The following is a 27,068-nucleotide window of genomic DNA, read 5'->3' on the forward strand; positions in this document are numbered from 1 at the left end:
TATTTTCAGGTACTACTTAATTAAACATTGGGCTTTGAAATATTAATGTCAGCTCATTTCACTACTGCAGATGAAAGTATAACATGTCTTTGAAAATTAAACTGTTAGGCAAAGAAAGATTTGAAAATAAGTTGATAGTGAATTTTTTCTTTTTTTTAAAGGAAATGTTATCAATATTGGGAATAGAATTCTCTGTTTATTTAAAACATATGCTTCTATGTTAATTACTATTGCTGGAGAGCAAGTGCCAGCCTAAATAACATGCAAATGGTCAATGCTTTTCTTTTTTATTTTTTTTTTTTTTAATAAAGAGGTTTTACAGGTCATTCTGCAGTATAATAAACCTATAAATCTGTTCAAGCTGGAAACCATCATCCATCATAATTATGGGCAGGCCTGGGTATAATAGGAACTTAATCTCATTTCAGGTTCTGGAGTGGATATTTTGATTAAATTAGCAAACAGAGATGACAATGATAATAACAGGAATTCTTGCTGATGTTGGAATGCATCAGTAATAACTGTGTGGGAAGCTCTGCCAGACTCTTTGCCAAATACTGAAAACATTACTCTTCCTATGTAAAGCCAGAGGTGCACAAGTGAGATGTGATGGCAGAGAATGAAACTGGCCCATATGGTAAATTACACACAGCTTAGGCACTGCACATGCCTTGGAAAGACGATGCTCATCAGGAACATGAGGCCAGGGCTGGGCTGCTCCCCTTCATTTCATCATGCATGGTGCTGGCCCAGGGAGCTGCCTGGAAATGAGTGCCTCATTTCTGCGTCACTGGTGGCCCTGGAGCTTGTGCCACCCACGCTGCCGGGCCTGTGTGCCTGCTCATTAGGGGCCAGGGCAGGAGCAGGAGCTGGGAGGCAGAAATACAGTCAGGAAGGTGAGTCCTGATCTGGATACTGGGCTTTTCAAAATCACACCACAAAATCACACCGTGCTGGTGTGGCTTAACTTCCATCTCTTTCAGGCGTTACATACCATACTGGGCATGGATCCCCAAACGGGACATACTTTCATTTTCATTTTACACACATGACAATATAAATGGGAATGCTCTGACCTGTTATTAAATATCCAGAGCATCTTCCATGGTACACAGTGACTGTGCATAGCAGGGGCTCAACATTTCCCCTTTTCTTTACCCAGAGCTTTCCCCATTTAATTCAGTCATTTGAAATCTGATTACATTCCACAAGGAACAGGAAAGGTAGGGGAATGATGATTCTTAATTCAATTCCCAGGTAATGCTGATGTGAGAGCTCTAGAGAGGAGCCAAATGCATTTAGAAGCACAAATGCATCAGCATCTCTGATAACACTCAGCCAAGGCTTCTTTACAACCCCTATTCATGCACGATTGCTAGAATAGGAAACAGAGGGAATATTCTGGTTTTATTTAAAAGGGTGAAACAGGGCATGTTCTCCCTGTCAATGGCTTTTCTATAGGAGTTAAGAAAAATATTCTGAGGGCATACCATGCTCTTAGCAGTTCTGATCAATAAGTATGATCAATAGTCTAGTAACTGTACATTCATAATTATTTTATGATTCTATTACAAAGGCTATTTAGGTATTTTTATAGTACAGACATTTCATTGAAAAAAATATTTTATAATCCATATAATCCTCTCAGACTTTTATATTATTCTTTGACTGGTTACTTTAAATAATCATGACTTTGAGATATTTAACAGTAAAATGTGGATGCTTATGATGTGAGCTAACAGCAGGTGAGGAGCAGGATTTTCTTCATGAAGCACTCAGCTTCACTAGGAAAGTGTTTGGATACCTTGTTTCCATAGGATGAGAATCAACATTGATCAGCAATGACTGGGTCTTACCTCTGAGCCTAAAAAAAAATGTACCCGAGTGGTGACCTGCAGGAAAAGTATTCTCAGGGATGAAGGGTCACTTTTTTAAGGGGAAACACATTTTTGAAATCATAAAGTGAAAGCTGTACTATTTTCTGGAGGAAAACTGACAGTGATCTCTGCTGAAGTTTTATGAAGCGGGAGTGACTGGGTCAATCAATGGAGTTTATATGACAGAAGTAATAATTGAGGCAGGCCCTTAATTTGGAAGGAATGTGCATTATACTCTCATTAGTGCACCATCTAGTGGGATCTTGGGGGAAACACCCGCACATGTAGCAAAGCTAAAATCTTCACTAATAAAATAGCCTGGTAAAAATAGATTGGCTATGTATACAGCATTCCTGCAGCAAAAATACATATCAGAACAGCTTTTTTCCTTAGTAACTTCAATTCATGAAAGGAATAAAATGGCACTTCCAAACAATTAATGTCAGAACTCTATATAAGTTTGGGAGACTATGTTGCCTCTCCTTTCAGCATGCTTTGAGACCCAGCAAGAACCACCCATGTGAGGTAAAGTGTAGTCTTGCCTATTTCAGGCCTTTAACTTGACACTCCATTGTGTCTGCAGTTTATTAGACTTCTCTGTTATTATTGGGTTAGGATGCCTAGTGCATTTTTCACTGCTTCAGCTATTTCTAAATTTTAACGACCGAGATCTATGATTAAGCTAATAGATCTATGATCTATGATTAAGCAGAATTAAGCTTGCAGTTCCCAGTTTCTGCAGCTCTTGCTCAGGCGAGGCTGGGCTGTGTGGAGGAGGCGGCATTCCCAGCAATCGGATCTGCGGGCTGTTTGCTCTGTGCTATTTAATGCGCACGGGGGTATCCTGCAGACGCAGCAGCTCAGCCCCGGGGCTCTGGGGAGCGTCCCTGTCATTGTCCCTTTGAAGAGGTGGGGAGGGTGCAGAGATGCCTTAAATGCTGTGCAGGCAGCCTGGAGGCTCAGCTGTCACTTCTCAGGTAGCTGGGCCAGGAGGAGCCCTGGTGCTGTGGCTGCCGCATCCTCCTTGTCCTCCCGAGCCCGGTACTGGCAGCCGCGTGAATTCATCCTTCGTTTTTCGTGCTCCTGGCATCGCTTGCCTCCCATCCCAGCTGCATATTGTGAATCTCTGCATTCAAAGGCACCTTTAAAGAGATCTACAATTTACCACGCACTCTCTTTGAATTGCCCATTCCCCTTTAGAGGAGAAACAACCCAAGCGGAAGGCAGGGCGGGCAAAGCAGGCTATTAACAAAGTAACGCCGTATTTTTCACTGTAATATTGTATCCTTGCCCATGTTTTCCCCTTGCTTCCGGATGCAACAGCAACCATGCAACACCCTGAGGGACACTCTCCCTGCCCTTCACTCTCACATTTTTCAATCTCATAGGGCTGCGGATGCCGGGGCTGCCCCTTTCCCCTCGGCAGCCGCCGGGGCCCGGCAGCAGCAGGGTTCCCCGGCAGACCCGGGCGGAGCCGCCCGTCAGGGACCGCCCGGCCCCCCCTCCCCGCCCTGCGCCGCCGCCGCCCCCAGCCGCGCCCCGGGGAGCTGGTTCGCCGGGGCCGGGTAAGACCCGCGGGAGCTCCGCTGGGGCGATGGGGGTACCGTCCGCTGCAGGCAGGGGGACCTGGGCGGTGTCCGGCCAGCCGGGACGGGGCTGTCAGGCGCGGGGAGCCTGTCGGAGGGCGGCGGGAAGGGGCTCGCTGGAGCCGGGGCCGCGCCCCCGTGCCCGGCTCTGGGGCGAGCCGGCGGCTGTGGGCGAGGCGGGGGGGGCGGGGCCGGGGCTGCCAGGGGAGCGCGGTCGGTCAGCGCGGTCGGTGGTGCCAGCAGCAGCTCCTTTCCCCGCACCCTTCCCTGTGACACCCACGGTACCAGGGCTTTGGGCTTGGCGATGCTCTCGGGGCCTACGGCCGGTGTTTTATAGCAGCTGGTGTGGAGCTGCAGGGTAGGACGGGCACCCCGGCCTTATGGAAATGCTCCCCTTGCTGTTCCAGGTCCGAGGGGAGCATGTCAGCGGGAGAAGGGGACAGTATAAACGTGGCCGATGTAAATAGTGAGCCCGGGCCTGGCGCGCCGGCCCCGGCCCGACCTTATCGCTGTTTTCCTGGTGAATCGCTCGGCGCTGCCTCAGAAACGGGCGCCTCTTCTAACTCAGCAAGTCAGTGGAAGGTTTCACTCCGCTTTTTATGCAATGCAGGGCACTACATCTTAATTGAAGACGCCCGGTGTTGAAATCTCAGGATACTTGGGCAGAAGCAATGTGCTCCTGTGCTGAGATCCCCTCCACAAGCCGTTCAAAGGCAGCGGGCTGTGCCAGCAGGGCGAGTGGAGCCCTCCTGATGGGTCATTATACTGTACAGGCTTGTGCTTTGCATAAGGGCAGTGCAGCCCTGCTGCTTGGAGCCTGGGGTTTGTGCAATTCCTCTTAATGGAAAAAAAAAAAATAAAAAGGGGACAAAAAAATTAGTTAAAATATGTCAAAATTAGAAGAAAGTGGTGCTAAATGGTGGCATTGTTATAACCTGTGTCTGTGTTTGCTTCATGACGACCCCTTTTGTAGTCTTTGGAAGAATATGAGGTAGCACTCTTCTTGGTGGCTTACACTGAAGTGAAACCCTTGAGAGAGAAGAAGAAAAGAGACCATGAGCTATATGTAGTCAGTAGCACCCTGGTAGGCCTCAGAGAGACTTGGTATGTGTTGCAATCAGATTTTGTGCAAAGGTAACTTCTCCCTCTGTGCACTTGATCTGTTGGTAACGAACAAGCTACCATGAATCGGGCTTCTCATCCATCTTCTTTTTCCCATGAAATATTGTTTGCCAACCAGCTGCACAAGAAACTCGGCACTTTGAAATGGTCATCAGGTCCATTTTCAGACTTCCCATTCCCTCTCTTCCCCCATAGTTCCAGTTCCCAGTGTTCATTTTCTTATTCCTTGCTTCGTTGTAAGGCTTTTAAATGCCTTGTGCGCTCCTAGGAAACATAATTCTCTTACTTAAGGCATTTTGCCAAACACTAATATGTTCTCTTAGGCTTGTGAAAGCTATGCACTTCCTTCACCGAGTTCATCATAAATATCAGTGTGGATGAATCAGACAATTGTAAGCATGTTAATTTTTATCCATATATGCTAAGCTTTGGTGATGCGTTAGGCCAAATAGAATTTCAGGCTTCTGTAATTTAGTTTTTCATTCTGAGCAGTTTAAATGCTGCTGCTTTAAATTGCATCCTTTTTCAACAGAATCATTTTTAGGAAAAATTACTAAAACACTGACCAGTGTTACAATCTAATAATTATTTCAGAAAACTCCAAACATACAGCTGTTAGATGATGTGAGATTGCTTTTGGTAGGTTTCAGCATCAGTAATGTGGCAAGGCTACAGAGTAGGTAGGCAGTTACCTTTTGACATCTTTTCTGTTAGTATTGATGCAGTTTTAAATAAATTTTGCTTTTTTCTACCATAAATGGATTTAAGTTTGACTTCTACCTGAAAGTGGAGGTTTTAAAAAAATAGTCTGGAAACTCTTCTTTTAGGAAGGCAAGAAGAATTTAATTTTGCTGCTACTTTGTTTGCTTATTTCTTATGCTCCACAGTGGATTTTGTATTATGGGGGCCTACAGCCTGCCTGTGGACCAGGATTTCAGCACATTAGATGCTGTAAAAGCAGAAAGTGGGAAATGTAATATCAGTCTGGGTTTTGTATTATGGGGGCCTACAGCCTGCCTGTGGACCAGGATTTCAGCACATTAGAAGTTGTAAAAGCAGAAAGTGGGAAATGCAATATCAGTCTAAATATTTTAGCTGAAGTATAAAGGAAAAAGAGACATAAGTCCAGGAAGAAATGAAACCTCCCTTATCCCCTAGCAAAAATAATGACAGATTTAATGCTCACCTGTGTCTTAAGTCAATTGCTAAGAGAATCCCTCTGTTTTGAGAGGGACTATTCTCTCGTATGAGAAACCCTCAGGAGCTGTAACAGGAGGTCCTTATCTTTTCTGTAGCTAACATTGTGACTTGCTGAAATTTTTGTCCAAGTTTTTCAGCAGTTCATCACTTTTGCTTGAGTTTTCACCCTGCTTGAAGAATTTTGCACTTTTTTTTTTTTTTTTTGGGAGGGGTAGTTTATAAAGGAAGCCACATATTGTTTAGGAGAAACTTTGTTACTGTGACCTTTATTTAGGGAAAAAAATATCCTGTAAGGAAAGTCCCATGACTTGTTTCTGGATACTTAAAGGCATAAAATCAGGTCAGATTTAAATTTTCAAGTGTTCTATGGAATGCAGTATGTATTTTTGCTTTCTGAAAGTTAGGGGTCCGTGTAAACATTCTAGGTCCTAATGCTATAATATTGCTCAAACAGTAAAACTGTTGCTTAAGGGTTCTTATCCTAATGTATCTGGGTAGATATCTGTGAGAAGGAGAATTCCTCAAATATCTAAATGATAAAATACAAAATAGATTAGGTGCTTATTAACTGTATCTTATTGGAGTCTGCAAAGTATTTGTGTGACTGCTGTGAAATCTGACATGTGCGGTGCTTGTCACATCACTTCCTTTTGTCCTGATAGAGCTTTCAGGAATGACACTGAGGAGCTGCTTAGATATGGAGACTTTCTTGTCTCTATATTCATAGCCAATGGGAAGGTGGATTTTTTGCCTGACAAACACCTTTCTAGAAGATATGTTGGTACTAAGGTTCATTTTTTGTTTTGGTGTGGAGTGACCATGTGATATAGGATCTAGTTAATGCAGAAATCATTAAAAATATATTCAGACCTTTGTAGTCTTTAAACCTCAATGTACAGTGAGGTCCTGCTTAGTTAGTGTTAATAAAATGTTCTGATTTCTCATTTCATTTGTGCCTGTAGACTCAATTCCTTGGACTTTCTACAGTAGCTTGACTAGCTGAATTGGCACTAGATATACTCCCATTCAGAGGCAGTGATGTTGAGCAGAAGATAAAATGTGCAATCAGAAACTCACACCTGACTGAAACTTTTAGAGGAACTGAAGACTATCACAAATGCAGCTCGGTTCCAGTTTGAAGGAGAAGTGTACTTCCTGCAACTGCAGCAGGCCTTCAACTTCCCTGTTTTGTAAGTTGTGCAGCCAGTCATGCCAAATACATCACGACAGAGTAGTTAAATGCTGTGAAAGTGAAAAGGTAATTTCTATGGAAATTCAGTGTCTTGATGAATGCTCCTATCATGGATGGAAAGAAGTGCTTGGTGCATGCCTGTTTTGTTTCCTGGTGGTTGAAACCCTGACCTTGTCTAGGTCATTAGCAGTTGACTTTCCAAGGGCGCAGCTTATCTGTGTTTTCAGAGGAGTTTGAGTAACTCAGCACTCACAAGTGAAGGAGTTGTGAATGGAAGTAGGGTGGTCATCTGGTTCAGATGCCCGTGTTATGGTGAGAACTAGAGGGAGAAAGTGTGGTGAAGACCGGGAGGTGATGACAGCTGATGGCTGTCCTCTTACCTCTCTTTCTGTCTGTTCCCCAGACAGTCGCTTACTCTGTCACCTCCCTGTTTTATTGACATACTCAGGAATAGCTCTGTTAGCAGAAGAATGTGCATGGAGTAAGCCCTCAGTGAATTTATGTGGCTATCCTACAAGTTTACTGTAAGTCTCAATTCTTAAGTATGTGAGTATGATAACAGCTCTTAAGAGTTGTTATCATACTTAATTCTTAACTATGTGAGTATCAACAATTAGAGAGACCTACATGTGCAGATGAAAACCTGAACTATAGCCTGTGGATTTGGTACTCTGTTATCTGACCATCTTCTTGCTATCTATTGTGTTTGGCTGTAGTAGAAAGTTGAACAATTCTTAAGTCTTATGTATTGAACAATCTGCATGCTTGTCAGTGTAGTGGAGTGTAACTTCTTTAAAGATACTTACAGTTAGCTGTAGAAATTTGCAAGAAAAAAAAAAGCAGTAGCTACTTTTGTCAAGACTTGGATGAAATATTCAGTGTATATCTCTTGATTGTAAAAGTATTCCTGAGAACAGTGTTACAGGCATCTGTTTGGTGAATAGGAATACAAAAGAAGAAAAACCAATCATGAAATATTGTTTCAGTTAATTCTACACAAGGTAGCTTGGTCTTTTGCCATCTCTTCTCCTTAGCAGTGGCATTTTAACATTACTATTAACCATAAAAGTTAAACAACTTTTAACATTAACTATAATATTTAACTAAAAAGTTTTTTAGTCAGTAGCATTGTAGTTAGCTTGATACTAAGGTATCTAGAAATAGCAATAACTTTTAAAAAAAACTGTCAGCAGTTCTGAGAAATCTTTTTCAAACTTAGTTTTAGGGTGGTTTCTTTGGATTTTATGCCTACTATTGTATTTTTCACTGAATTGGTAAATTTCCTTACTTTGTCAATACACTAAGGTATAGAGCCATTTATTTGCTGTAAAGGTTGCATGGGCTTGCTCTTGCAATACAAATTCAGTTGCCTGGAATTTCCAAAAAAATCAAGGGTTGTAATTCCAGTCTTGGCCCAGATAAGTGGGACTTAGGCTGGCTGGCTGACTGACTCCAGACTTCAGTCAAAATAACTTGAATCTGCATGTGGTACAGACAAAGGAAAGGACAGTGCAGACAGTTATCATGACGCTCAGGCAATGGTGCAGCAAGTAGGAGAGTGCAAATACACTCCCTGTGGCCTCGTCTGCAGGCAGGTTGTTCATTACTAGGCCCTGAAGAATCCAAGCAGGGCTTGGGATGGTAGTGAAGCAGCCATTTCAAAATCATGCAGAGTTTGTCTTCATAGTAGCAGCAGCTTTTTCATGGGGCACAGGTGATGTCACCTATAGGGCAGCCGGGGTGGCCCTGACCTCTGTAGTTACATCCCTGGTGAAGTTTTGGTGGGATGTACCTTGTCAGGACCAGTACCATGTCTTGGTTCCACTAGAGATCATTTCATATGACAGAGATATGGAATCAGTTGTGTTTTAAAACAGCCAGGGTATTGCTGCCTGTATTAATACAGGCATTTCTAAAGGTGAAAGGAAATATCTGGCAACAAGGACTGTTAATTGTTTGTATTTAAAAAAAAGTTTTTAAGGACTTGAGTTTGCAAATTGTAGCACAGCTGCTGTCATACTTGACAAATCAGTTGGCCTTTTCATTTCCTTCTTTTCACACAGTAAATGTGCTTTCTTTTCCTCTATACATGAAACTGAGTTTTAATGTTGTCTCTTAACCAGAAGCTGATGGGCCAGGAGGAGAGGACATTGTTTGGAAGGCACATAGTTTGGGTTGAGCAGTGGAAATGTGGGGAAGTGGTGAAGTTAAAATGTTCAACCTGTGAAGGTTGTGTGCAGGAAAACGCAGCCTGGATGAAATTGTGGGATTGTGTTGGTTGTGTTCCACTTGATTATTCTGCATTCTCACTGCAGAACAGATAAACTACCAGTTTTGTTTTGCACAGGTATTGTAATCTATGTCTTGTTAATTTCTATTTAGGATATGAGCACATGAGCTTGTGCTGAAATCTGATCTGTATGGATGGAAAAACACCCCTAAAAATGTTTTTGAATATCCAAGTTGTTGAAAAATTAATTCATATCAACAAACACAGCAGCTGAAACAGGATAAAGGGCTAATTCATAGAATTTAGGTGACACTGGATTAAACTAAAACTGAAGTTGATACAAATGATTGGTGTTTGGAGAAAACTGGTTGCTGCCTTTTTTATGGTGTCTTGTGTGATATCTGCTGAGGATTTTTTTTCCAGTGGTTACTTATGCTGGATTTTATTGGTGGGATGGGTGATATGTGGTATGTAAATAACAATATAATTGGTTTGGGATGAAATTATTCAGAGGGTTTGGCAGTTTCAGATTAAACATACAGTTTTTTTTACTGGAATGGTCAATGCAATGAAACTTACACTCTTTGATTACAGTGGGGAAAATATATAAGAAGTTTGACAAAGAATAAACTCTATCTTTGAAGTACAGTGCTTTCAGAGAGGGTAAACATTAGTATGTGGAGTTTTCTTTAATTTTCTCCCATGTATTCTTTAAGAAGATTAAGACCTTTATAATCCAGTGACCAAAACATAACTATTGTTTTCTGTAGGTAGAGACTGTCTGTCATTTCCCTGTTGTGGATGACCGTGACAGCACATCTACTCAGCCATGTCGTATGGACCAGATTTTGGGGATCCTAATCAACTAGCCCAACGCATAACTTCTAACATCCAGAAGATCACACAATGCTGTAAGTTGCATTTGTGCATGTTTTGTGTAAAATTTCAGTAATGGTGATGGCTCCACTCGAGGTGCGTGTCTCAGATTCATTCATGGGAATTAACTCCGATTCTGCCTACTCATTTGGTAGGTTAGTGGCACCCCACACACCATGGCCATTCCTTCCTTTATGTGTATTGTTAACAGTGATCTGTTAGCAAGTACAGATAGTATCACTCCGTATTCACCTGTTTTGTCCTGGCAGCTAAAGGACACTTTAAGATAGTAGGTTGATGTGCTTGCTGAGCAAGGATTGCATCAAGTATTCACTGAAGCTTGAATTTTTTAGCAGGGACAGAAGCTGTGGCCTTGCAACTTCCCCTTGTCCCTTGTATGTCTTTGATATGTAAATAAGATTCTGCAGGTTTTAAAATACCAGTGCTTATTTTCATGCTACTTAGTATTTTTTAGCCACCTAACTAGGGTATTCAAGCTAGAGGTTAATTAGGCTGCTGGGATTTTCAATCCTATTTTCCTTTTTTTTTTAATGTGTATGTATACAAAGCAAATACAACCTGATTCACAAATTATGTAAAGTATATGATTCATCAGAAGGGAGGTAGTCATGAACAACATGTGGCTAGTTTTGGTACATGTGTTTTATGTTGTGCAGGATGCAGAGTGCATGCAGAAATGACTATTTCAATGTTAAAACTTCTAATGAATTCTGGACAGTAAAGTATGTCAGTTATTATTAAAATTTTGATCTTTGTTTTGCAAGACAAATTCTAGAAGTTGATATTTGTGGCACAGGTTAGTGGCACAGATTGGGTTTTTTCCTATTTTTCTTCAGTTACATTTTCTATTTTCTTCCAGAAAGAATTTCTTAAGATCTCAACAGACAGGAACAAAGTTTGCAATTTTGCCTTATTGAAAAGTTTCTGTACTTCAGGGTGGTATTTCCACAACCTAAAGTTCACAAACCAACTCTCTAAAAGTTCTCATGCTTTATTTCCTAAAATCTACTCAGTGAATTCATTCAGTCTGATGCTTCTAACTTGGTCTTCCAGAGGCAGCTGTCAACCTGTGACAGACACAGAGGCTCCAAGATGTAAAAGGGTTTTCTGTCAGATGAAAACATAAAGTCAGTGATTGAAACTGGAGTATTGTGAAAGTTGCTGAACATAAGTAACTGTCCTGTGCTGGACTCAGTGATTCCTTAGTCTCATCTTTCCCCTTCCGTCCCTTCTCTTTCTTCTTCCGTGTCCCCTCCCCAAGGCATGCTAACAGCAAGCTGCCCATGCATAGATAGGAGATGTGCCAGAAGAGTTATCTGCAGTCCTGCTGTCTTTTGTATTTTGAAATTTAGATTGCTAAAGTTGCTACATGCCAAGACCCAAGTCCAAATGTCTCTTAGCCCCACTGCTGCATGGCATCAGAAACAGGAGCTTTGCTCTGAAAAGCTCCAGCCAAGCACTTTTCTAGTTCTGGTAGGGAGACAGCTGGATTCCATCCCTTGCTCTTCTGTAGATCTGACTGAACTGAGTAATCACTCAGCTACTTTTGCAGTCCATAGATTTTTATGAGGGTCTGGATACTATGGACATCTTGAATGTGTTTCCTGAAATGAGGTCTCTAAGGACTTATGGACTCTTTTCTAGCTTTTTTTTTCCCTGTGTGTAATACCTGTCCAACTGGGCAGGTTGGACATGTGAAATGAGGTCTCTAAGGACTTATGGACTCTTTTCTAGCTTTTTTTTTCTCTGTGTGTAATACCTGTCCAACTTCCTATTGGAATGTGTGAGCTGCAGGAACTTCCTGGTCAGATGGGAAGAAACTTGCAACCTTAGACAACCTAGTGCTAGTGAGATGCTGAACATGTCTCCTGGGCTGCAATTTATCATCTTGTTTAGGAAGGTGAGGGAAGAGAGAGGAATCTTGACCCTAAATGTACGTGTTTCCATCTAAGCAGTTGACTTGGTTTTGCACTTCTGCCTAGAAATAAGCATTTGTGAGAGGCATCAACACATTTGAATTCTTCTTGGTTAACCTGGAGGTGTGTAGATACTCTGGTTTTCAGAATGAGATTAATAGAGGAAATTAATTTCATTTCAGATCACGAGGCTACTTCAGGAGGTACCTCAAAACTGGTTCACACTTCTGCTAACGTGCAAGCAAAGTGGGAATACTACTACGGACATGGAGATGAGATGCAGATTAGTTGAAAGGAAACTGGCCCGTCCAGCTACAAGCTGGCCCTTTAACTTGTTGGAGAAATACAGAACTTCCTATATTAGATGACATTGTGCAGCCAAGATTTCGTAATATACCAGAGTTTATAGGAAGTAGCCTGGATGAGAACAAAAATCTTGAACATTTCTTCAAGATTGAATTATTACATCCTCGCTTTCCAAGTAATAAAACTGATCTGTTTCAAGAGAAAATACTTAATATAAGTACCTCACTCATAATGCATGGGCAGGATGCTGCTCTTGTATTAATACTGTCATTTCTTTCCTAGTTCATCTAGCCCACTGTTATTGATTGGCTAGGAAAGCTCCTCTCTATGCTAGTTTAACACACTGCTTCAATAATTGTATCAGTTACAAGATAACTGCAGTTTCCATTAACCAGAACTTTTTGGTTCTGGGTAATGGAAAGACCTACATTTGTGTTTGGTAACATCTTGGTTAGCCGTTTAACTTTAAAGAGCAGATTTTTTATCTGTTGATGCAATCATGCCATTGATTGTGTTGTTGAAGGTGTGTTGAGAGCTATAAATCACTTCTGCCTTGTACAAACCTTTGTTCAACTACTGCAATAAATGCTATCTGTACTGGACTGTTTGAGTTTCTTTGGAGGAGAGGGTGCTGGTGAGTCCTTTTTAGGACCTTGAAGATTGAAATTGAGCTAGTTAATGGGAAGCAGCTTCTGCTGCTGCCTGTCTGGTGAGTTCTCTTATACCTGCCTGTTTTGAGATCCCCAGCCCCAGATTATTCTGTGTGTAGAAGCTTTTCTCAGCTGTTCTTTAGAGAATGATATGCTTTGTTTCACTTTTCCAGCATTTCTGCAGAAATAAGTGATTATAACATCACTTAACATCTAGAGAACAGTCTGCTTTGCTCAGCATGAAACTCACATTTTATCAGCAACATATCTGAGCTGAGATTTAGGGAACTAGTTTGTGGGGTATTTCTCTATTACTTTTGTTACAACTGTTTCACTGAAAAGCTGGAGTTGCACAACTTAAGGCTGCTCTTGACATGCAAAGAGAGTGGAGGGCCTGAGGCAGGAGAGGGAGAGTTAGGCTCTCAGACCCACTCTTGGAGTTTTGGAGTATCCATGTGACTCTGAGCAGTGCTCTGAAGTCTGGGGAGTCTGAATCACATGTGCTCAAATGAGCTGCAGTGTTGTGTGCTGAACCTCAGTGAGGTCAGCAATGCCTGCAAGCCATGTCTCGCTGGTTTGGTTTTGGGTCTGTATTAACAGTGATGAGAAGCAGATCTGCAAACAGCTAAGGGAGCTTCAGAGTCAAATAATAAGGCCAAAGAAGTGTTTAATGAGCTAGACTTGGATAGCTGCTGAATTTCTGTCTTGCTAGAACACAATTGATGGTTAAGGTTTGATGGTCTGTCTGGATTCTAGTCCAAAGTAGCTGTAATTCTCATTCCAGGCCTATATTATATCTGTTTATAAAATCTAGGTGAGCTACATTTCATACTTTAAAAGTCTGTTGCTTTTAAAGGTGGTTGAGGTTTGTCCCTAACTTTCTGAACATGAAGAACAAGAATATGGAGGAGAAAATATGTGAAAGAATATGTAGGATGTAAAGCTCCAACCTGTCTGGCCTTTGCAGAGAGAGAACCTGTTATCAAGGTGGTTTAATCAGTTTACTGAAGGAGCAGTTGTTCTAGAACTGGATTTCACAGGTAGCACTCTCACCTATTTGTCAGCTTAATGGCAGTGCTATTAACTTGAGACAAATCTGAATGCCTTCCTTCAATATTTGCTTGAAATATTTCCTCTTGTTTGCTTGTCTACAGCAGCTGGATAGGCAAGGAATGAGTGTGATGCACAGATACAAGGTGAGCTATCAAAATATATTTGTCTGTGACAAAACAAATTCTGCCTGCTTAAAAAACTGTATTTCTAACAGGCATGTTCATTTACCCTACTGGGATATGCCTAGGAGGATGAACACATTGAATCCATATGTGATTGGTTTCTTTCTTTTTTTTCCCCCTCTCCCTGTCTTTTGGAAGGGCATAAAATGGTATAAATCTGATCTTCCAACAAGTGGACAGATGAAAGTAGCTTAAACAAAAACAAAAAGCCTAATTTAAAGACTTTAAAATATGTAACTTTAAGACTTTTCACAACTGAAGTTCAGGGGGAGCAGTTCTTTGAAATCTGACCATCTTCTATGTTTTAAAGAACTGATTCTCTTTATGTGGCTAAAAGAGGGAAAGCAATTTATTTAAAAATATGCTTCCAAGAGGGAGAAATTCCTCTTGCATTCCTCTATAGGAACAACTTCATAATTATAAATGTAGGAAGGATACAATTAGAGGAGTAGGTGTCTCTTCTGTTCAGCTGGAAAGATTTGACTCATGTCTCTGACAGGAACTGTGCAAGAAGTAGACAGCCATGCTTGTTCCTCCCCCCACATACAATAATTCTACTGCGTGTGGGTCACCAAGGAAGCAGGCTAGTATGCCTTTGTTTTGCTTTGTAGTTAATATTTTATTTGTAGCTACCAAATATGTTACTTGGAGCAGTCCCTGAAGAAAAGCAAGAGCAGTGCAGGCTAGATTTGTAACTATCAAGTCTCCACTGGCATCCTGAGCTGGGCTTTGGAGCTAGCAATATAGAAACAGTTTAGAATGCTGCCTTTTCTTGGGAACGCAGAACAAAGCCTGATATTGGTAAAATATACCCAGTCTTTGGGTTTTAAAACATTTATTTTAAAGCACTTTTTTTTTTGTTTGCAAACAGTAATCAAACTAGAGAACCTACATTAACTGTGGTAATGGATTCATATTCCTTCCCTACCAAACCCTTCCTTCACTTCCCAACTCCTCCAGGTTGTGTCAGCATTTTGTGTAGAGTTGGTTGCAAAGCCAGTAAGAGTGGCATAATCTAACCTTGCTCAGTGTTGGTTTGGCAGGTCACTGATAGAGTATTTGACTTGTTTGTTCACACTGAAGATCAGCCCAGCTCAACAAACACATTCTCTGCATGCTGCAAGGTAACACAAATAAAATAAAAATAAAATTCAGTAGCCACAATCCACATATGATTGGAAGGGACTGGCTGACTTTGAGAGATTCTTTCTCATAGGGACTTCTGCTTTCTGCTGACATCCTTTGCTGTTTGTTAAGGCAGCACAAGTATCAATTCATATAGAGCACATTCCTGGAAGGTCAGCTTAAGCCAGCAGTGATCCCGCTGTCATGTGATACCTGTCCTGTGACAGGAATTTTGTTCAATTTCTTTTGCATCTCAAGTTTTGTGTAAGCTACTATTCTCACTGAATGTTGTTAAGATGGGAGTCAAAATAGATCAATCATATGACTTCACCTATAACTTTATCTAACTGTAGAAAATAATAAATGTAGATTAGACCCTAAAAAATATTAACACTTTCAATGGATGCCTTTATGTTGTGGTTTAAGCCCAGTAGATGTTCTGCTAAAAAGGCTGAAACATTCACGAAAATCTGTATCTGTCACTATATTTGAAACACCAGCAGGTTCGCATGATTACTCTTGGCTAAAGAAGAACACAAGAGGGGCACATGAAAAGTAAATGAGATCACTGAGGTGTTGAAATCACAGCCTGTATGAAAAGAAAATTCTGTTTTGTCTATATATAAAGTGTGGCTTTGTACAGGTGTGCTTCTAAAGAAAACAGCCTCCCAGTAGAGCTTGTTGAGGCCTCTAACAGTGGTACTGTCAGAACTTTGTGGGAACATACCAGTTGAAACAATTTTTATATTATTATTGTTGCTGTTGTCCAGAATGTTTCTTGGATATAGAATGAAGTTTCTATAAAACCTGAAAAAGGCTGGTTATTTAGCGGTTTTCAGCACCATTGTATCCTTCCACATTTCGTTTTGTGGACTTCTTCCAAGGCTGAGAAATTGAGGAGAAAGTTAGTTAATTTGTGTCTTTCTAAATGCTTGTTTTTGCAATGAGGTGAAATTATGAAGCTCACAGTTCTTGTAGAAATAAACTATTTCTCAAAATAGAAATAGAAAACCTGAATCATTTCCATGCAATTCTTAAAGGCTTTTTTCTATGTAAGATAGCATATACATTTAAGGAAGCATGCCTCACAGATTTGTCTATGAATCTGGAAAGTTTTTTAATCTTTTTGTGTTTTGTCTTGTTTGTCTTTGCCTTATTTGGATGACACTGCACAAGAGGAACTGGGATTTATTTATGCTAGCAGCAGAATAGACTGAAAAAATGGTTTTTCCATGTATGCTCCTGCACACTGTTTGTGTCAATATATGCAGAAAAGGGAGAGTTTTTCCTTGACTGACGTTGTATTGCATTGCATTACAATTATTATAAACAGCAAGGTGTCCAGTGAAGATATCCACAATTTTACTGCAACTGTTGCTTTTGTTGATGGAGCAAGTACAAATGGACTGGACTCACCTTGACAAGGTAACTTTTGCAAAACAGCCTGTATTTGCAGCAGAGGAGAAGGGATGTGACCAGAGTCCTCATGCTTCTTCCTGTCTTTAGAGTTGTTTTTCAGATCCTCTCTAAGGTACTTAAAATGCCTCTTGCAGCTCAGTTTTGTTGGATTTTCCTCCTTGTGGACAGGAGACTGCATAGCAGCTTGATTACACAGAGAGCCCTCTATCAAACCTGCTATAAAACTGCTGTGCTGGGGGCTGGACACCTGTCAGGGCTTAGAATAAACCCAGGTTAGTGATCGATTGGGAGAGACCCTGCAGTAGCAGCTACTTGCTTGTGTTGACCAGTCTGTGGTGGTTTTGTCTCCTTCCATGTCAGCTCCTGAGGATGCTGCAGTAATGAGCTGGCTTCTTAAATACCAGACTTCCTTCATGGAAGTGGGTTGGGTTATGGTGTTTGTGCAGTTACTTTTACTGCAGAATTATGCTTCATTTTCATAATTTAATAAGCAACTGGTATTCTTTAGAGAAGTGCTCAAACGTCTGGGTTTCAGGAAGTTACCAGGGGCACTTTAGGATAAGAACATAAAGTGATTGATTTAATGACTTCCCCTTGGCTGAGCTGTAATAATTGATTTCATGATCAGTTATTGTGCACTATAACAATGTGTGTTTAATGTGTTCTACACCCACATTAGAAGAACAGCCAATACTTCAATCCCTCTTCACTCTGTCCTTGAAAGACCATTATAGATGGGAGTACACTAGAATGAAATAATTACAACAGCACTGAAAAAAATTAGGGCAGATCCTGAACTTGAGACATTGTTGCTGGTGTTCCTGGTCACTCTGGGGCATGATTGTATTTAGAAATGCCAGAAGCTGTAACAAAATGTAAAGAAAAGGTTACAAGATTGGATGTTTTCCCACTCTTTCAATCTTACTGAGTCTTTAGTCCTTAGAGCTCAGAGGACAACCTTCAGGCCCATCCTCACTTTATTTTCTCCTTCCCACACATACATCAGTTACTGTTTTTATGTGCTGGTGCATTCTCCTGTTTTAGAATAATCAGTATTACACACTGAATTAAGACAGAATAAAGCAAATTACTTAAAACCAAATGATTGAAATTTTTGGATTTCATTCCAATTAGGTGAGTTGCTGGGGGTGCTTTTTAGTATAAGCTGGTATCTTTTGACTGGTGTCCTGGATTTGATTCCTCTGATAAACTGTCACTCTTGGTTAAAGTAGAGTTAGCAAGATAGCACCGTGGCATTATGATTTATGTAAAATTTGCGTGAGTGAACTAGATTAATAGCTTTAAAGAGGGTCTTACACAGAAGGCTTACATCTGATGAAGATATTGCAACCAAATCAGAATCATCGAGTCATAGAAAGGCTTGGGTTGACAGGGACCTCAGAGTTCTTGTTTCAACCCCTGGCCATGTGCAGGGATGCCACCCAATCTATTGTGTTGCTCAAAGCCCCATCCAACCTTGTTGTGAAAGTTTCCAGAGATGGTCCATCCACAGCATCTCAACTTGTTCCAGTGCCCCATCACCCTTACAAGTAGAGATTTTTCTTCTGTAAACCTGCTCTCTTTCAGAATGAAGACATTCCTCCTTGTCCAGTCACTAGGTGCCCTTGTAAATGGTATTTCTCTTAATTTTCCTTGATCTAGGAATGTTTTCTGCTTTCAGTCAAGTACCCTCAGCTGAAGTGCAGAAGGAAAACACATGGAATTGGATTTTAATAAATTGAGGAAGTCTGTTGTCCTCAGGTAAAAGCAGTTTGAACTGGTGTAGTTGTAACAAATAATTCTTTTGTTCCAATAACCTGCTCTGAAAGGACTCTGAAGTTTATTGAATTCCACACAAATTAATCTGTAACTGGATGTGCTGTTTGTTGACTCACTTGTTCAGCTGGAAAGAAGTAGGAGATTTCTTCATAGTAACCCACCCGGTTGCAGCATGTGTGAGGTATTTGAAAAGCATTTCTGCAAGGTGACTGTGCTGGTGCTGTTGTCACTGCTTATTTGCCTTATGAAGCCATAGCTGGAGCATAAGGCTCACATGGAGCAAATAAAATCTTGTGTTAGATGTACACAAAGGAACACTTTGCTGATTCTGTTTATTCTCCTTCGGCTCAGGAATAAGGAAAGTGACTGAAAAGCAATGTCTTTAAATATCTGTTGTTGCTATAGCCCTGTGAACCTCAGACAGTAACTAAAACCCTGTCTGTCACTTTTTAAGTATAGGATGGCGACATAGGTGGGACCATTACAATTAGCATTCAGGAGGAGCTGTTCTGCTCCTTCCTGTGAGGTCCCAATCCTTGATGTTTTGTAAGGCAGGTTTCATTGTGCTTGCTCTTCCTGCTTGTCTGGTTCTTGTCCTCTGCAGTGCAGTGCCTCGGTGTTTGTTGCTCATGTTGCTGTTGGTGTTTCTTCCATGCACACCCAGTGAGTGCCACATTTTCTGTGCAAGCATTAGACCATAGCTTCATGAAACTGGGCAATGTGGTGGGTCTCACTGAAGGAAGCTGAAAGAAACAGCTGCTGGATGACTATAAAGCAGTTTTGTGTGATTCAAGTAAGAAGTGAAGTTGCTGCAGTGGGGTAATAAGCAGCACTCATTAAACACATTTGCCCTCAGTTTCATGCTTCTATATTGAGATATATTTTTTAGAACTCTCAGGATTTCGTTGATACATGTCATCTCCATCTGTAAAGCTGCAACAAGCTTGGTCCTGGCCACTTGGGGTTTTAAAGTTTGGTTTTCCAAATGTGAAATAGAATGAAGTTTAAAGCAGGAAGACAGCTGATTGTGGGTAGCTTGAGAAAGCTTCACTCCTGTAGCTGAAGTTGCTGGTAAGCATTGCAAAGTAAGACCTTCCTCAGTTTCCTTTGGCTAATGCTGTATATGAGCATCAGTAACAGTGTTTGGACACTTCTCAGCCCTGCCAGAGGAGGTAGGTTACCTCCACTCTGTTCTTCCTTTCCATTCTCTTAGTTGGTGCATTGTCTTTCAAGCATTAGGATTTTACTGAAGGATTTGGGTGGGATTTTTTTACCTTTTCTACTGCAGCAATGCTGTGGTGTTACACTTTGTACCGTTATTACTAATTCACAGTTTAGGATTAAGATTATTTGCACCCATGGTATTAGAGGAAAGAAGTTGTTTTGGTCTTCATTGCATTAATTTATTTGTGCCTGTATTTTAAGTTTTAAATTTCCTATGCCACCTTTTAAATGTTCTGATTTCAGGGACTGGAACCATCAGTTATGTGAACATGGATTTACTTGTAGTAATGAAACAACTTTGCAAATCTGGCTGAAAAACAAGATGACAAGGAAGGAAAGGAAACTTTCTTTGCTTGCCAGCCTAAAGCAAGGGTAGTTGTGTGATCCAATATGTGAAACATGGTTTTATCTATGAAAAAAATTGTATGTATTACAGATCAGTCAGGAACATGTTTCTGAAGTACTCCTACTTGTTCAACATTGTAAATATTTCCACTCCAACTATCTCTACTTCCATGACTCTTGTAGAGAAAAGGAGGTCTTGTATATCAGAGACTACTACTTTCCTTTTTATGTTCTCCTTAACTAGAGGAAGAGCCTTCCACTGACTAGAAATGGAATGACTGTTTGGCTTAGTAAAAATCAACATGAGCTGACTCTTGAATAATTTTCCCTGTAGGAATTCAGGTTAGGTCTTAATTGTTTCTCTGGCTCATCATTAACCATGTCTGACCTGTTTCTGAGCATGTGACCAGCCTTAGAGAAGCTGAGTAGCTTTTATCAGCTAATAGTTGTGTATTGTGAGATCTAGATCAGGAAGGCTGCAAAGACAAGTGAAAAGTCTTCTTAATATCATGGTATTGCTTCTTTCTAAGACAAGACTAATTTTCAAGTGAAAAAAATGGAATTACTAGGCATGCAAGACAGCAGTTTCCTGGGAAAAAATGCATTTTTCTTTCATGGTGTCATATACTCTGCTTCCTGCTCTGCTCAATTTCCAAAGTGGACTTGCTTTCTTATATTGCCAGCCCACAGTTGGCAAGGTGCTGTTTGTGCCAGTGCAGTGTGTGCCCTGACAGAGCTGTTGATTTCCATTCTATGCAAACATCTACCCTGATGTGCAGTGTGAAGTGGCTGCAGGAGTTTGCAGGTTGTTGCCATACGCCAGTGACTTTGGTAAAGAATGCCTGCATGCACATGTGGTGTGTGCCTTTGTGCAGCTCCTGAGCAAAGTCCAGCAGCCACCTGTGTATGCCAAGGAGCCTATGTGCTCACGTGAGCCAGTGTCTGACTTTGCACTGAAATTAATTAAAATCATGCACGAGACCCAGTCAGTCTCTGTGGCAGGATCGGTAATTCCAGGACAGGAGGGACCTTGGATTACTCCTGTCTTTTGGAACTCTTTGGGATGTTTGAAGACTTGGGAAACTGGGGAAGGGAAAACCATAAAGAATAAAGTTGCCTAGGAACCTGTTAAAGCTGTGCTGTGGTCTTGGGTCCCTGACTGTTATGAGTATGTTTGCAGTGCAGTGCTAGGGCTTTGTGATCTAGGCCTGAGCCTTTGGGACACTTGAGTACTACTGATGGACTGAGGGGACCGGAGCAGATGCTGTGTGCTGTGATCTGCCAGCCTGAACTCCCTACACAGGGCTGAAAAGCTGGTTTAATGAAGGAAGGAGGCTGTACCCTTACAAATACAACCATCAGCAGTGAAATCAAGAATTGAGGAACTTAGGTTTTCCAAAGAGTAATCCCAGGTTTTCAGCAGTTTTGCTCTTTATTGCCTGCTTGGTTCTTCTCCCTGCTCGTTTCACAAATGGAGCAGTGGAAGGAGCAAGCAGAGATATTTCTGCAGTCTAACCTTTAGTAGGAGATGCTAAGCTACCCTGCTTTTCCCTTGAGGAAAGGAAGAGATATTATCCTATGATCTAAGAAATTGTAGAGCTAGTTTTTGCTTTTAATCAGATTCTGTGAGACCTGTGCGTGTGGATGTGAGGGAAGAAGACCCTTTCCCTCTGTGATCCCCATGGTAATATCTTAAATCCTGTTAAAAACTTTGTTCATGAAACTATCACTATAAACTGAATGTCTATAGTTTAGGTGGCTTTGTGGTTATATGTATAATATATCAAATATTTGAATGAGAAGTAGCTACAGTGAGAAATCAGTAAAAAGAAGCCAAACTAAAAGAGTTAGAAGTCTATAAAGAATGTATTTTTTAGTCTGCATACATGCCAACATATTTCTATTAATAAGGAGTACAAAGACTGGATTTCTTTAACTTGTCAACCTGTAGGTATATACTGTAAATCAAGATTTCAGGAAAGTCAGCTTCTCCACTTCCTTTGTTGTACTGGCCCTACCAACTTGTTTTTCACTTTTTTATGAAGCATCTTCCGGAGTGCTGCTGAAGCTATTGGCCAAAATTTACTTTTTCTGCTCTGCCTTTTTTTCTATTTATTTACTCAAATAAGCATTTTCATTTTCCTATGAAAATATTTTTGGCTATACTTCATATAAACAATAATTTATTTTTTTCAATAACACCCATTATTGTGAAAGTTTAAGGTGGAAAATACTGAATTACAGGAAGCATAGAAAAAAAAAGCTATTATTTCAGTCCTTAGGATTTGTTCTCTAATTTTTCCCCTTGTGATTTGAAGTCCTATTAGAAATTTGCTATTTTTATGCATACTTACGGACTTCATGGTAAAATGTGTTTTAATTTTATGCTAAATTTTTGAATCACAAGACCTGAACTGCCACAAACTCTGCCTCTGGAATTGTATATCTGACCAATTTTGCAGTGTTGGCTTTTAATTTTCTCTCAGCTACCTACTTGTGTTCAGCTTTAGAAGCTTGGAATGCAAATATTTTAAGTATAGGCCATTTTCGGTGAATTTTTATTTAAAACACAAACCTGCATTTTCTTCACTTGCAGTTAAATAATGCACCCCTAGGTGGCGGTAGGACTTCGACACCGGGACTTTTTCTGTCTGTTTTGGTTTCCTTTTTACTCTCCCTTTTAAAAGCAGCTACGAGTAACCGTGCTCCTCGGCTCTGGAGTCAGAAGGCAGAGCGCTTTGGAACAAATATAGGATAATTAGTGTCCAGTTTTATACATATTAGAACTCCATATTCTTGAAGATAACACTAGCCAGTTATCTTTTTGTTTGTTTTAAAACAATGCATTACACGGGCCATGAAAAAAAAAAGAAGCGTAATTACCCCGAGTTCGTGTTAATCAGTGTTTGTGAGCAGCTGCAGCTGCCCAGAAGTGCGGGAAGGCGGACACTGCCTCGCCCAGCAGGCAGGGGGCAGGGAAGGGCTGGTCCTTAGTAGCCAAAATCAAAAATCTTCACTCATGGTTTGCTGTTTTTCAATTCAATTGAAACACAAGCTGCATGAAACCCATCTTACAGGGCTACTCCCCAAGGGAATTCTGCTAGCAGTTTATGCCATTCAGTTATCTCAGAAACACTTGCCTTAAGTATTTGATTTTTTACCTCATGAAAATGTAACTTTCCCATTTTGATGTATTCATTACCTGGGTGTGCATACAAAGTATTGGCTGTAGCAGTTGTCAGCATTGGGATGTTTTGTAAAATAGTGTAGATAATCCAGTATCATCTATACAACATTTACTGGAGATTTGTTATGCAGCAAAGATCAGAATTAATATTATTAATAAAAATGCTTTAAGGAATTGCAGTTTTACCTAACTGGTCAACATAACTCATAGCTTATTTTCTTATTTTACCTGAAGTTCTGTTTCCTACAGATCACTTCCATAGTGAATAGAAATGTACTCTCTTTTTTAATATGTTTTTCTTCCTTATGTAGAGTTGTCATTTAATGAATTTTTAACTGTGTTTAGGAAAAACAAAAATAGATAGTGAGCTAATGAAGTGAGGATCTCACATAATATTGTATCATATCTGTCTGTGTGGTAACCAGTCTGTCTGGGGAGAGCCACAGAAATACAGGGAAACTAAGTTTTGCAACGTGAAAAACTACCTATCCCTTAAGTTTCTGTCCATTTTTCTCCTTGCTTTCTCACATGTCAGTAAAATATATTAGGCTGAAAATAAGACTCAGACAATATGTTGCTTCCTGCCATTCAAAACTAATATGTTTAATGAAATACACTTAAAAATCACTGGCAGTTTGTATCCCAGACTTAAAAACATAAGATGTTTAAAATTACAATTTAAACCTGGACACATGAGTTTTATTTCCTTTTTAATTGTACTGTTAATCCATGAATGCTTTATTGCTGTCTCTTCATTGATGCATGGATTCTGAAATGTTTGTGTAAGGTTATGTTATAGAAGTCTTCCATATGGATTTCCAAAATTATATAAATAAAATAAACCAGAAGTAGAATGGTGCTGTTTATTAAAAAAAAATAAATCATAAAACCCCTGATTTAGACTTACTATAATGAAATAATTGACTAATCTTTAAATTGCCTGTTTCTACCTAAAGATTTTAATACATTCCTATCCTTCATAAGAAACCTCATGTTTTGTCTTTGACATGGCAAAAATCATTCAGTAGTTAGTTGTTCTGGGACTTACAAATGGGATCTCTGTAGTAGGTTGAAAAAGTCCTGCATATCTGTTTCTGTCAATTTATTTATATGGCTTTAGAATTGTCAAGCAAAAATGCATTAAACTGAATAGCAATTGTCTCTGCCCCATTCAAATTTTTCTTCCTCTTCACAAACAGCTGCTGAAATACAAAGAATACTCCATCAGCTTGGAACACCACAGGACACGCCTGAGTTGAGGCAACAGCTGTGAGTACTTCACATCATAACACTTCATTTCATTGCATCGTAAACAATCTCCTCTTAGGTGATGAGGTAGATTTCTCTTAGGCAGAGCGCTTGATTTCCTTGAGAAAGGTGAGCATAGAGAAAGATTTGAAACTTGGATGTTGAGATGTACTTTCTAAAAGTAGGGTAGACTGTAAACTCAAATCAGCTGATTTGCCCAAGCACATTGCCTTCAGTATCAGTACAACTATAAAACCTGTGCTGTTTGTTAGCAAAGTGGCACAAACAGAAAGCAGTATCACTGCTCAAAAACATACTCCCACACCCTTCCACCACTCCAGTCAATGCTTCCAATCTGCTTGAAGTGTCACAAAGTAATGAATATATTGGGGTGGGTTTTTTGTGAGGTGGAATACTGGGAGAGGAAGGGGAATGTCATTTTTAGTGATGAAAGCTACAGTAAGGGGTGACATTATAGAATAAATACCTACCAGAAATAGTAACATAACAGAAGTGAAATCAGACTCCAAGGCAGATGCTCTGCTGGAGTTCAGTCACCTAAAGGTGGACTTTCTCTAATATGCCTCTAGGAGACACTGCCGCTGCTCTCTGCTTCTCTGCATGGTCTTATGAACCAGTATGATTTTTTCATTAGACTCCTTTACCACATTAATCTCAGCATCACAAATGCATGTAAGCAACATGTGCTCATCCTGGCATTTTTTGTGTGTTTCATGCTTTGCTGTGGCCATTGACTAGTAGGGGGAGGTGTGTGTTGGACCAAAGTTGTGATGTTCATTTTGGTGAACAGCCAATTTTCTTCATAATAGCCTGAGTTCAGGGCCCATAACGTTAGTCAGGTACAATCCACAGGGATTATTCTACTTGGGATGGGAATAGGTGAAGAGCAACATACATACACAGTTGATGCAATAACCCAATGAGATCTAGGCATAAATTCATACCTAAACAGCACAGAAACTGTTGTTAAGGACATGCTTCAGACTCTAATTGGGATAATTGATGAATATATAGTCAACTTGCTTGAGTTTTTATCGGTCTTTCACTTGTCTGAATACTTGGCCTTTCCAAGAGTTATTTGATTATTTTAAATATTGATGCTGATGGCTTGATAATAGCTTTCCAGATAAAACCTTTTTATATATACTGGATGGGGAAGATGCCAAAGCAGGTAAAGAATTTGAGTTGCTTCAGAAAAAAATAAAAGTGAATATTGGTAAAGGATTGTGTGATAATATCAGAAGTATATTTAGATATTCATAATGACTACAAATGTATTACTGCACACAAATAGAGGAAACCTAAGGACAAAAAAAAAAAAGTAATTATTAATTATGCTGTCACACTGCAGAATACACCTTCTTCAACACCTGTCCTGCCTGGAATCCATTATTTTGTGCCTTTACAGCAAAGAAAAGACTAAAGTTTTGTGTGCTTCAGAGATGTTTTTTTGAGAATCAGTGAAATTCAGGAAAGTAACCTGATGGTCTCTAATGAAAATTTGTATTTGGTTTTAGGCAACAGAAGCAGCAGTACACCAACCAACTTGCCAAAGAAACTGACAAATACATTAAAGAATTTGGATCTTTGCCTGCAACAAGTGAACAGGTATAAAACCAAAAAGCATGGCTTGTTTGACTAATATGTTGACTCATGTGAAGTATTTGATCTACTTCAGTTCTTTATTCCTGTTTTCAAAGCACTGTTTAGTTAGTTAGTCAACACATTTGCACAATGTGGGAATACACTAAAATGTAAGAATATTTTGTTGCCGTTCAGACTTGTCCCAAACTTGTTTTTATGTATCAGGAATGAAGTAGTGTGACTGAAGTAGTGGAAATCAACGCAATGTGCTGTGCCTTTCTGTTTTTTCAGGTAGCTGGACACTTTGTAATCCATTGCAGTGATGCTGTATCTGACTCTGCCAGCACTCTGAGTGCTTCCAGGGTCAAGGAGTTGTGTGCCAAAACACTGTTCACTCACTGTCTGAATAATTTGATTATCACAGTATGTCTGTTCTGCATCACTCAGATCAGCATATGCTATGTCTTGTCACAGGCTTTTCTATTCTCAAGAGGACTAGACAGGAGCTATTACTAAATCAGCCTTCTTTCTGAGGCCTGTGTAAAATCTTTCAGTCAGAAACATGTGAAGTGGCTGTTGTGGTTAGCACAGTCCTGACTGCCCTCCTGTGGTTTCTTATCCTAGCAAAATCTGTCACTTAAATAAGGGAAGAACAACAGGATCCTAGAAAACATGGATTCAGGTTATTGTCACTTAAACCACTAGCTTCTCTGTGGGTAGTTACTAAGGAGCCTTTGAGAAAGTGACATTCTTGAAATGCTGAGTTCAAATGGCAGGCCATGTGTGCTCAGCCTGTCAAGCTGTAAACTTCTAACAGCAGTGTTAAAACTTGGGCTTGGTATATAACCTCTAGTTCAGCCAAAGAGTCTTTAGCTTGTTGAGTTTTTTTTCTGTTTGCTTATCTTGGAGTTGAAAAGTTCACAGT

At 40.2% G+C, this 27,068-nt stretch overlaps 1 protein-coding gene across 2 annotated transcripts in view; it reads left to right on the top strand.

Moving 5' to 3' along the window:
• Positions 1-3,361: 3,361 nt before the first annotated feature.
• The window catches only part of STX7 (syntaxin 7), a 31,682-nt gene continuing 7,975 nt past the window's right edge, over positions 3,362-27,068 (top strand). The window contains exons 1-4 of one of the 2 annotated variants that reach the window (XM_039707484.1): positions 3,362-3,442; positions 9,978-10,118; positions 24,490-24,559; positions 26,077-26,167. In XM_039707484.1, the coding sequence (XP_039563418.1) occupies positions 10,037-10,118; positions 24,490-24,559; positions 26,077-26,167 (243 nt within the window). In that variant the 5' untranslated portion in view covers positions 3,362-3,442; positions 9,978-10,036. Of the gene's footprint in view, positions 3,443-6,751; positions 6,976-9,977; positions 10,119-24,489; positions 24,560-26,076; positions 26,168-27,068 lie in introns of those variants that run through there. The other variant, XM_039707485.1, reaches the window with a different exon arrangement.

The sequence above is a fragment of the Passer montanus genome, unplaced genomic scaffold (genome assembly GCF_014805655.1).
Source record: "Passer montanus isolate IOZ18808 unplaced genomic scaffold, ASM1480565v1 scaffold2, whole genome shotgun sequence".
Lineage (NCBI taxonomy): Eukaryota > Metazoa > Chordata > Aves > Passeriformes > Passeridae > Passer > Passer montanus.